At 32.0% G+C, this 11,954-nt stretch overlaps 1 protein-coding gene across 1 annotated transcript; it reads left to right on the top strand.

Annotated features, from left to right (window-relative positions):
- The first annotated feature begins 1,177 nt into the window (after positions 1 to 1,177).
- LOC148948111 (uncharacterized) lies at positions 1,178 to 11,640 on the top strand. The gene is given in 3 exon segments (XM_089095697.1): positions 1,178 to 3,368; positions 7,780 to 7,950; positions 9,445 to 11,640. Coding segments are annotated over 3 exon segments (1,407 nt in total). The 5' UTR covers positions 1,178 to 3,298; the 3' UTR covers positions 10,611 to 11,640.
- Positions 11,641 to 11,954: the final 314 nt, after the last annotated feature.

Raw genomic sequence — 11,954 nt, 5'->3', positions numbered from 1 at the left:
ACCACAGGTTTCATAAAACCACCCTGGGTAAAATACAATTTCTTTCTTGAAGTTATGACCAATTTGGATTGTTTGTGGCCAGAAATTTCAATATACTAGTTTTAAGAAGAAGAAAAAAACTGCGTAGCCAGTTTTTAGGCCAAGCCCTGGTACAGCTACACAGAGGACTTGTATGTAAAAATTTTCTTCATTTCTTGTCTTCTAACGGCTGACAATTTGAGCCTCTTCTTAAAGTCTTGATGTCACCATGGGATTGATGTCACCCGGGAAAAATACAAACACATCCTTAAAGTTGTAACCTTTTTAGATCTTTTTTTTTTTTTTTTTTTTTTTTGCTAGAAATGTCAATATGGCAGTTTTAAGAAAAAACTATGCAGTCAATGTTAAGGCTGGATCCTGGTGCTTGGTATGCGGCATACGTCTTTATACTGATTTTTTGTTGTAAGTAGCAACATGCAAATTATTTATGGTTGTTTGCTACTCTTTCTTTAGGAAAATGGAGGGCTCAAAAAAACAGAGAACACTTGGATTGTTTGTGGCCAGAAATTTCAATATACTAGTTTTAAGAAGAAAAAAAACTGTGTAGCCCGTTTTTAGGCCAAGCCTTTGTACAGCTACACAGAAGACTTGTATATAATAATCCTCTTTATTTCTTGTCTTCTAATGGCTGACAATTTGAGCCTCTTCTTAAAGTTTTGATATCTCCATGATTTTAATACAACCACCCTGGGAAAAATACTAATTCATCCTTAAAGTTGTAACCTTTTTAGATCTTTTTTTTGCTAGAAATGTTAATATGGCAGTTTTAAGAAAAAACTATGCAGTCAATGTTAAGGCTTGGTCCTGGTGCTTTGTATGTGGCATACGTGTTTATACTGTTTTTTTGTTGTAAGTAGTAACCTCCAAATTTTTCATGGTTGTTTGCTAATCTTTCTTCAGGAAAATTGAGGGCTCTACAAGGAACACATAGAACATTGAATGATTCTAATGACTTTTGATTAACAGTTGTGTAATTTATGGCATCTTTGTTGGTTTGTAACGAGTTTTGTGCCACGTTTTGTTAGCGTTGAAGATTTTGATTGTATTCTTATGTAATATTTCTTTCTTCTTCAGTTTTATACTTTACTTGTTCTGATTTTTGCTGTCCGTTGCCTTGTAACAGCAAAATTATTTGTTCTTCACTTCGATTTTATACCTTTTGATACTTGCTTTCTTGCTATTACTTGTAATTCTTGCTGCCACTTATATTCTAACCACACATTTTTTGTTCTTGCTCTTGTATATCTTTTAACTACATATTTCTTTGTTCTTCACTTTCATTTTCAATTTTCTTTACTTCTTATTGTCACATGTCTCGTACATGCATATATCTGTGCTCTTCACTATTGTTTTTGATGTGTTATAATTGCTGTTGACGCAAGTATTCTAACTGTATATTATTTTTGTTTATCAATACCTTAGGCATTTTTTTTTTATACCCTTTACCTCAACTGCTCAGATTGGTCTTATTACATTTGATGGTCTAGGTTATTGCTATGTCCTTTAGGCATTATGAAAACTGTATAAAACACCTTTTGTAAATTGACTCATTACACTTGGTGTTTTATACTTAGCTATGTTCCTTTTGTAATGCCGCATGCATCCTATATTTAAAAACAATATTATCACTCCTGAAGGGGGGTCTAGTTTATTCTCTTAAATTAACATGTGAAAAAATATGTAAATATGACTTCATGAGCATATCTAGAAGTTTGCATGATCATATGTAGAAATATGCTCAAAAATATGATCTCAGTCATATGATTTTTTGTTTTCAAAATTGAAGCTCCAAACAAATTTTCTCAAACTCTTGATCTATTTAGATTGTTTTTGCAGGTCAAGACATCCCAGGATACCAATTTTCAAAAATTGTTTTGACAAGCCCTGAATCTTGCTGATGCTTATAATACTTGCTGTTATTTATATTCTAACCTTGTATTTTAATTTTTTTTTTTCAATTTTGATTTGTAATTGTTGTTTTGCAAGTATTTTAACTGTATATTGCTTTGTTCTCCATGGGCTAGGTTATTCATTTGTCTTCTAGGTACTATGAAAAATGCATAAATACCTTTTGTAAAAAGACTCATAGTACTTTGTATTTCATACTTATCTATGTTTCATGTTTAATTTCGCCTGCATTAAAACACTAAAAATAATACAACCGCTACTGAAACAAATATGACGTATGTTGTTGAAATGTGCTCATAAATATGATGTCACTCACGTAATTTTTTTTCCAAAACTAAGGCTCTTAACAAATTTTTTCAAACTCAAAAACTTTATTGCACAGAAAGACACTAGTTGTTTTTTTTTTTTTTTTTTTTTCAAAGTGCGTTTTTAAACAAGAACCAATATTTTGATAAAATAACCAATATTTTGATAAAAAAGTAATTGAAGGCAAATTTAGACCTTGTCATAAGTGTGTCCTAGAAAGATTGTCCGCCAAGCTAACTTAACAATTGATTGATTTTTCAGAATTATTTAAGACAAATGTATTTACATTTTAGTGAATATTAAAAAACTAGACTTATTTTTCTGAAAATACTTTTTAAATTGCTTGATTTCCACTTTAGATCTGAATTTTAAATTCCTTTACAAGATATTACTCAATTTTTAATAAATTTTTAAGTTGATAAATATAAGGATTTTGGATCTAATATATTATGGAACATAATATCTTTTTGGATCTAGCATTAGATCTATTGTCACATTCTTGAAGCCCTAACAGTAAGAACAGCTATATATAACCTCCTGGATAAAATATAATGGCATATACATAATAGGCCTACACTTCGTTGTGTTTCAAGCAACAAAACCATGAATAAAGCTTTCATTCTAGGAGTTAAACCAAATTTTCCAACCTAATACATTTTGGCTTGGAGAGTTAATTAAAAGAATACAGCTAACAGAACAAGCTAAAAGTTGTATTTTCCTTTTTTACCGTGGAAGGTTATTGCAAATTAAAATTAACAACTGCACTTTAAAAATAGTTACATCAGAAAGACGGTTTTTAATTTCTGCCCCCTCTTCTTAAAATTGATAATCAGATTACTAACGCCTTTGACTGCTGAAGGAGTTGAGTCTGTGCTTTCAACTTTATTGAGATAAAATATGCTTTGTAGTGGTTAAAAGTCATTATTAGTCATCAATCATTATATCTTTTGTATTTTAGGACTTTCCTGATATAAATCTGTGTCGTATCCAAGTGATGATGATAGTATAATACTTCTCATAATTTGCATTAAATTCAAGATCTTTCATGGACTTTCCACAAATTCCAAAAATGGCTGATCTCATAGCAGTTTCTGAGGATCCTTTCATTAAAAATGGTAATTCTATAAAGTTAAATTTTCTGTTACAGAAAAAAAAGTTTGCTTTAGTGTTTTTTTTAATTGTTTGGAGGTAATTTGAGTTCAAGCTGGCTGGCAAATAGAGAACTGTCACTATGTGATGTTATTAACAGTGTTATTTAAGGTTTCCTCAGCAGGATTGTCCTAGAGGGCCAAATAAATATGGATAACAGCTCAGATTTATTTTTTTAAAGTATTTGTGTGTGTGTGTGTTTAGTTTATATGCAATGTATTATTAAAACCGATCTGAATTGAATTGTAAAAAAAGCTACTTTTCTCTAGAAAATAATCGTCCCTTTTTCTTTTCTTTCTGTCCATTAAGTGGTCCTAAGAAAAAAAATGAAACTGCATATGTTTTTGGATCTAACGATTAAGAGCTTAGGGGTGATAAAAGTGGCTTCTTTGTGCCACAAAATATATTTAAATTCAGATTTTTAGATTTTATTTTTAAGTTTGGTGAGTCAAGCAATCATCCCGTAGAGAAATTTTTCTGTCAATATTTTCCATGTGCAGGTATGATTAACGATATATTACCACCAAGTAGGGGTAGTCCGGGGGCTTCAGATGGGAATATCAAGTTATAAGACATGTAAGAGAGGAATAAAGTTAGTTGAATTCAGCTGCTAAACTTTGGGAGACTATATTTTGTATTTTCAAACAGTTCGTGGTAACGAACTGTAAGTAAGGAGCGACCCAGCTCAATGGTAACCGAAACTCTAAAAAACAGAATTTTGATACCAATAGATACATGAATCAGATGTCAATTCTGATTTCAAATATATAAGTTTCATCAAGTTTAGTCTTACCCATCAAAAGTTACGCGCCTGAAAAAATTTGGCTGATTTTCGAGAAAAGGGGGAAAGACCCCCTAAAAGTTATAGAAACTTAATAAAAATCACACCATCATATTCAGTGTATCAGAGAACCCTACTGTAGAGGTTTCAAGCTCCTATCTACAAAAATGTGGAATTTTGCATTTTTTGCCAGAAAAAAGATCACGGGTGCGTGTTTATTTGTTGTTGTTTTTTTCCCAGGGGTGATCGTATCGACCCATTGGTCCTAGAATATCGTGGGAGGGCTCATTGGAATGGAAATTAAAAGTTCTAGTGCCCTTTTTAAGTGACCAAAAAAATTGAGGGTAACTAGGCCCCCTCCCACGCTAATTTTTTTCCCAAAGTCACCCGATTAAAATTTTGAGATAGCCATTTTGTTCAGCATAGTCGAAAATCTAATAAATATGTCTTTTACGATGACTTAATTCCCCACAGTTCCCAGGGGAAGGGTTGCAAGTTATGAACTTTGCCCATTGCTTACATATTGTATAGGTTATTGGGAAGTATACAGACATTTTCAGGAAGAATTTTTTTCTGGTAGGGGAGGGGGCTGAAAGAGGAGGTTACTCGGGAGAATCTTTCCGTGGAGGATGTTTCTTTGGGGTAAGGGACGTTTCTATGAAGGGGGCGCCGGATTTCCAAGCGTTATTTAAAATACGATCAGAAATTAAATTTAAAAAACAAGTTTTTTCAACTGAAAGTAAGAAGCAACATTAGAACTTAAAATGAACAGAAATTGTTACGCATATGAGGGGGTTCTCCCCCAAGTCAATACCTCGCTCTTTACGCTATAGTTTTTTTAGTGCTTTCAAAAGAGCTATCTATTCTAATTAACGGCCTTTGTGATTAAGGGGTCATTTTTAAAGAATTGGAACAAAATTTTAACTTTAGCTTAAAGAGCAAGGTATTGACTAGGGGGCAAACCCCCTAATATACGTATTAAAAATATATGAATATAGAAGTTCGTTACGTAAGTTAATTCGTAAGTTACGCATATTTATTACTAATAAAAACGTTCGTAAATAAAATTCAACAAGTTTCGAGTAAGCCATTTAACCAAATAAAAGTAAAATTAATATGCAAATTTCGTTTTAATTATTCATGCACGGTGAGCCAAAATCAAAACCTGCATTAATTAAAAAACGTTCACAAATGAAATAAAAAAAACAAGGTTTTTTAACTGAAAGTAAGGAACGACGTTAAAACTTAAAACGAACAGAAATTATTCCGTATATGAAAGGGGCTGTCCCTTCCTCAACGCCTCGCTCTTTGCGTTAAAGTTTCAATATCTCAAAGCTCAATTTATTTAAAACCATCAAATTTTGTTTAAATTGCAAACTTTTTTAACTAACTTAAATGGAATTCACAGTATCAGATTCATGCTGTCACAAAACAGAACAAAAGAAACTTAAAGCACATGTATGCGATTCGGTAGACTTTGTTATATTTAATTAACTTTAACGAAAATTACACCATCACATTCAGCTTATCAGAGAATCCTATAAAAAAAGTTTCACGCTCCTATCTGCAAAAAGGTGGAAATTTGCATTTTTTGCTGGAAGAAAGATCACGATGCGTGTTTTTTTTCAGGGGTGATCGTTTAGACCCAGGGGTCATAGAATATTGTGAGAGGGCTCATTTAACAGGAAATTAAAAGTTCTAGTGCCCTTTTTAAGTGACCAAAAAACTGGAGGGCAGCTAGACCCCCTTCATTTTTTTTAACAAAGTCACTAAATTGAAATTTTGAGATAGTCATTTGGTTCAGTCTACTCGAAAAATGTAAAATCTATGTTCCTAAGGATAACTTAACCCCCAACAGTCCCATGTGGAAGGGCTGCAAGTTTCGAACTTTGCCCATTGTTTACATATAGTATAGGTTATTGCAAAGTATACAGATATTTCCCGGGGGGATTTTTTCTGGTAGGGGGGGGGAGTTGTTTTACGTGGGAGGATCTTTCCATAGAGGAATTTTTCATGGGGAAGGGAATTTTTCATGAAGGGGGTACTGGAATTCCCAGCATTATTAAAAAAACGATCAGAAATTAAATTAAAAAAAAAATGTTTCTTCAACTGAAAGTAAAGAAGAACATGTAAAGCTTTACTAACAGAAATTATTACATATATTAGGGGGTTCGCCCTGTCGTCAATACCTCGCTCTTTACACTAAAGTTTTTCTTGGTACTTGGTACTTGGTGATTCAGGGGTTTGTGAATCAATTTTTTTTTTTATTTTTAACGTGAAGAGCGTGGTATTGACCAAGGGGAGAACCCTCTCATATACGTAATAAATAAAAAAAACAATAAAAAAAACAAGCGATATGGCTCAATAGTAATCGAAACTTTTAAAAACGGAATTTGATGTCAATAAATGTATCAAAAGAATGTGTTTATAATGCTGATTCTAAATATATATATTTTACTAAGCTTAGTATTGCTAACCAAAGGCTATGAGACTGAGAAAATTTACCCGATCGTTTAAGGAGGGGGGACACATCCCATGCAAGTGAATCAATTTTAATGAAAATCACACTTTCAGAATTCAGTGTATCAAAAAACTCTCTTACATAGGTTTCAAGCTCATATCTGCAAAAATCTGAAATTTTGAATTTTTTGCCAGAAGAAAAATATACGAATATAGAAGTTAGTTACGTAAGTTAATTTGTAAATTACGTCATAACCAAATTTAGAGACATCCATTTAGAAAAAGAAAAGTAAAAATTTTTATGCAAATTTTGTTAACTTATTCAATGACGGTGAGCCAAAATAAAAGCTGCATTAACTAAAAAACGATCAGAAATTAAATAGAAAAAAACAAGTTTTTCAAACTGAAAGTAAGGAGCGACATTAAAACTTAAAACGAACAGAAATTATTCCGTATATGAAAGGGGCTGTCCCCTTCTCAACGCCGCGCTCGTTAAGCAAAAGTTTTTTATTGTTTAAAAAAAAAAGAGTTGTGAGAAAGTAAAACTTTAGCATAAAGAGCAAGGCGTTGAGGAGGGGACAGCCCCTTTCATATACGGAATAATTTCTGTTCGTTTTAAGTTTTAATGTCGCTCCTTACTTTCAGTTTAAAAAACTTGTTTTTTTTATTTAATATTGTTTAGGAACTAATGCAGAAACCTCCCAATTGATGGGTATTTTTTTGCCTTTAGTTGTGTCAATTTTTTGTGATTGTTAAGCTGTAAGATGTTAATTTTTTGGTTATATTCTTTTATTCAATATTCTTTTTTCTTTTTTTTAGTACTTTATCCTAAATTTATACTTATCCAGCTGTTAGTTCTACGTTATGAATTTTGTTTTATGAATTTCAGGTTTTTGTTTGTTCTATAATAATGAATTTTGTTGAATGTTTCAGGTTTTCCTTTGCTTAATAAAAAAACAGATTTTAAAACTATTTGCGAAAAAACTTGATAGTCTATACATCTAATTTTATGTATTAATATAATGTCTATATATTTACATTTTCACATGTAACTAAAAAGAAAAGTTGTTACATTTGTTTTGTAAGCTTTACGGTTAAACTTATATATGTCTGTTTAATTTAAAATTTTGTTTTAGAATTTGAAGACGCTTTACCATGTGACGTTGAGAAGCTCTTTCATTTTCCAAACCATCTTTTGTCACCAAAGCGTGACGATGTTCCCTTGCTGAATTTACCTAGCATTTCAGGACCATGTAAATTTGAATACGACGCCAAGGAATGGCAACCCAAATGTTCTAACAATGAAGGTATATCTGAAACATTGTGTTTTTGTTATTTGAAATGTATTGGATATTATTTTATTGGACACAAATTAGACAAAGCAACCTAATCTTTCGATGGAACTTTAGTTTTATCGTTTGCCAATGTGCAGGTGTTTTTTGCCAAACCACTTTTGTAGTCTTAAATGAATGTTTTTAAATTTTCACTTGAAACCAGTTTTGCATTTTTTATTATTTTTCAAAAGACTTGATAATAAGCCTTAAAACTACATCTCTATATAAAGTTTATAATCCATATTTATGGTGTATATTTCTCTTCAAATTAAGAGGTAAATCTGTCTATTATTTTGATTTAAAATTGAATTTGAAAGAAGCAGAAAATGGGCTGTTATTATCTAAACTGCCTCCCAGGAATTTTTAATTTAGAATATTAATTTACTGAAAACACTAGATTCAAACAAAATACTGAATTCATTTTTTGCAGATGAAGTCAAAAGTTTTCTTGTCTATTTTAGAACCAGCTGTTATAAATATTTAGCTAGAAGAACATAGCGAGTCTCATTGGATTGAAAAAAAGAGACAAAAGTCACGATTTCCTCAGACGGATGAATCCTTTGAATACAAATTGGAAAACGATGACAAAAAAATCGAAACAAATAAACAGAGCCTATTGAAAATTTTATACCAAACAAACGTGTTTTCTGTATGTAAATTCAGGATGAGGAGCTCTTACTAGTTCTGTTTTCAATCACCAGTTACCAGTCGCCTTTGACCAGTTATCGGTAACAGCCATAGAAAAATAGAAAAAAAGGTCTTCTATAGGTCTCTATAGAATAAAAGAATAGCACAGAAATTAAATCTGCTCGCAAGGTACTCCAACCTGACTCTTCGTTACAAAGAAAATATTTTTAAACGATACAAAACTAACTGAATGCTGATCCTTAGTTTAACTGTTTAACCCTATTTATCCCTATTTTAACTTTTATTTGTAAGAACTGAGGAAAACATGACTCGTAATTTTTTTTTAAATCCAAAGCTTTGTGGCTACCCAAAAAGTTTTAACTTCAACATATAGCTCTTCCTCTTTTAGTTACAATAATTCCTAATATTTGTTGTAATATTTCCTCTCTTTCACGTTAGATTTACACCTCGGTATACTTTTTGATCTTTTAAGTTCTCATCTTCTCTCTTTTGTTGCATTAGAATAACTAATTTTAAAAGCTAATATAAGTATTACCACGAAGAAGAGAAGAGGGATCGAAAATAAAGTTAGTTGTCAGAACCTATTGAAAGATTTACTATTTTTTCGAAGTTTTTCCGAAGAAAGATTTACTGTTTTTTACAACTTTATCGAAAATAAAGTTGCTAAAACATATCGAAACATTAACTGTTTTTTTCTGTTTTTTACTCTGTAGACTTTCAAAACATTTTGAAAGATATGTATTTGTTGTCAGTTTTAAGAGTTTTATTTATTTATTTTTTTTTTTATTTGGTTAACTCTGTAGACTTTTAAACTTTTAGGTCAGTTTTCACCACAAGTGTCTGGACTTCACTTACAGGGAAGTACGTCGCTAGTTGTTTCAAAGAATCCATCCACAAGCAATTTCTTAATTTCGTGTGCATCAGAATCTGAAGGAAAAGGCTTAGAATATCAGAAAATAGATCTGAAAAGTTGCCTCCAAAGCAAAAAGGAAGAAACATTGAAAAGATTTCAAACAATTCATAGAAAGAAAAAGACATATAAATGTGAGGTTTGTGACAAGACCTTTTCTAGAGCATCAAATTTGAACACCCATAAGAGAGTGCATACGGGTGAAAAACCGTTTAAGTGTGATGTTTGTGACCAAACATTTTCTCACGCAGCAAGTTTGACCACTCATAAAAGAATGCATACAGGTGAAAAGCCGTTTAAGTGTGATGTTTGTGATAAAACCTTTTCTCGAGCATCATGTTTGAACACCCATAAAAGAGTTCATACGGGTGAGAAACCGTTTAAGTGTGATGTTTGTGACAAAACCTTTTCTCACGCAGCAAGTTTGAACACCCATAAAAGAGTGCATACGGGTGAGAAGCCGTTTAAGTGTGATGTTTGTGATAAAACCTTTTCTCGAGCAGCTCATTTGAAAACCCATAAAAGAGTGCATACAGGTGAGAAGCCGTTTAAGTGTGATACTTGTGATAAAAACTTTTCTCATGCATCAGGTTTGAACACCCATCAAAGAGTGCACACGGGTGAGAAACCGTTTAAGTGTGATATTTGTGATAAAAACTTTTCTCGAGCATCACATTTGAACACCCATCAAAGAGTGCACACGGGTGAGAAACCGTTTAAGTGTGATGTTTGTGACAAAATCTTTTCTCATGCACCAAATTTGAACACCCATCAAAGAATGCACACGGGTGAGAAGCCGTTTAAGTGTGACGTATGTGACAAGACGTTTTCTCTTGCTGCAACCTTGAACACACATCAAAGGATTCATACAGGTTAATAACTGTTTAAGTGTGATGTATGTGACAAGACCTTTTCTTGCGCTGATAGTTTGAACCGGCACCAAAGAGTGCACACAGGTGAGAAACCGCTTAAGTGCGATGTTTGTGATAAAACATTTTCTCGAGCATCACTTTTGAACACCCATCAAAAAGTGCACACGGGTGAGAAACCGTATAATTATGAGCAGGAATTTTGATCAAGCACCAAACAGGGTATATGAGTGAGTAGACGTTTACGTGTTATGTATGTGAGAAGTGTTTTTTGAAAGTTTGCAGTTTGAATGCATTTCAAAGACTGCTTACAGATGAGAAACCTTTTATATATTATGTGTGTAGAGAAACTTTTGTGATTTTAGCAATTTTACTGGCATTAAAGAGTGCATACAGGAGTTTAGAAAGTTTGTTGTATCCTCAGTGGTTTGTGGTTATTATTCACATAATCAATTAGTACATTGAATTAGCTTTTTTCAATGTTTTTTTATATGTTTAGTCTCCTCAGCAATTTTACTTTCTTTAGTAATACAAATTTTCTTGAGTGTTACCGATGTGATGTATGTAAGAAATGCTTGTTTACATTACGGTTTTTGAAAGAGCTCCAAAGATTTTATACAGGTGAGAAACTGTTTAAAAGATCAATTATGCAAGAAATGCTTGCCGTGGGTGGGCTATTTGAACACGCTCAAAGAGTGCATACAGATGAGACACTATTTAAATGTGATTTCTTCAAATTAGTATTTTCATTAGTCAGCTCTGAATTAGTATCTAATTACTTCTTCTAGAAATTAACTAAAAAAAACTTTCACAAAATAAGTTTTTCAAAGAAAAGTAAAGAACTCCATTAAAAAAAAAATGAGCAAAAATAAACAAAAATAATCTACCAAGCGTGAAACTACCACAAATCAGCATCGATGAATAAATGAAACCCAAAATGAACAGAAATTTCTCTCTACTTCCTGGACTGCTAGCTCTAATGTTTGAATATTCTTTGATATTAACATTCGGTACAGTTTGGGGCTCAATCCTTGCATGAAAGCATTTAGTACAATTTTATCACATAAAGGACCAGATTCTTTCCCGTATTTAGCTTCAATAGATACCATTACTTTGTGCAGATATTCTCTAACATTTTGGGTTTCGTCGAAACATACGGTTCCGTGCTTTAAATTGTGTGTTGAACTAGTTTCAACAAATCCTTCTTGTAATGCTTTTAGCAATTTTTCTATTGAGTTTATTAGAAGGTTGTTGTCTTCCCCTATTGTATTTTCTATTTTATTTAAGAATGTTAGTACTTGTCCCTTAAATCTCATTAACAACATGCCTACTAATGATTATTAGTCCCTTTGAGTTACTTCTACGAATTGTTTTAATTGGATAATAAATTCATCTACATCTGAATCACCGTTATATGAGGGAAGTGATTTTGAAATTTCTACTGTTTTGACAATGATTTTTTGCTTTAACAATTGTTCGATTGGATCTAACGACATTTTGGTTTTTTTTTTTCAAAATAAATTAAAATTCGGCACTGGTTTTATTGTTTT

Source organism: Artemia sp. Qi Xiang Cuo, chromosome 10 (assembly GCF_049724085.1).
Source record: "Artemia sp. Qi Xiang Cuo chromosome 10, ASM4972408v1, whole genome shotgun sequence".
Lineage (NCBI taxonomy): Eukaryota > Metazoa > Arthropoda > Branchiopoda > Anostraca > Artemiidae > Artemia > Artemia sp. Qi Xiang Cuo.
Note: the sequence above shows the minus strand (reverse complement) of the source record. Positions and strands in the feature narration are given on the sequence as shown.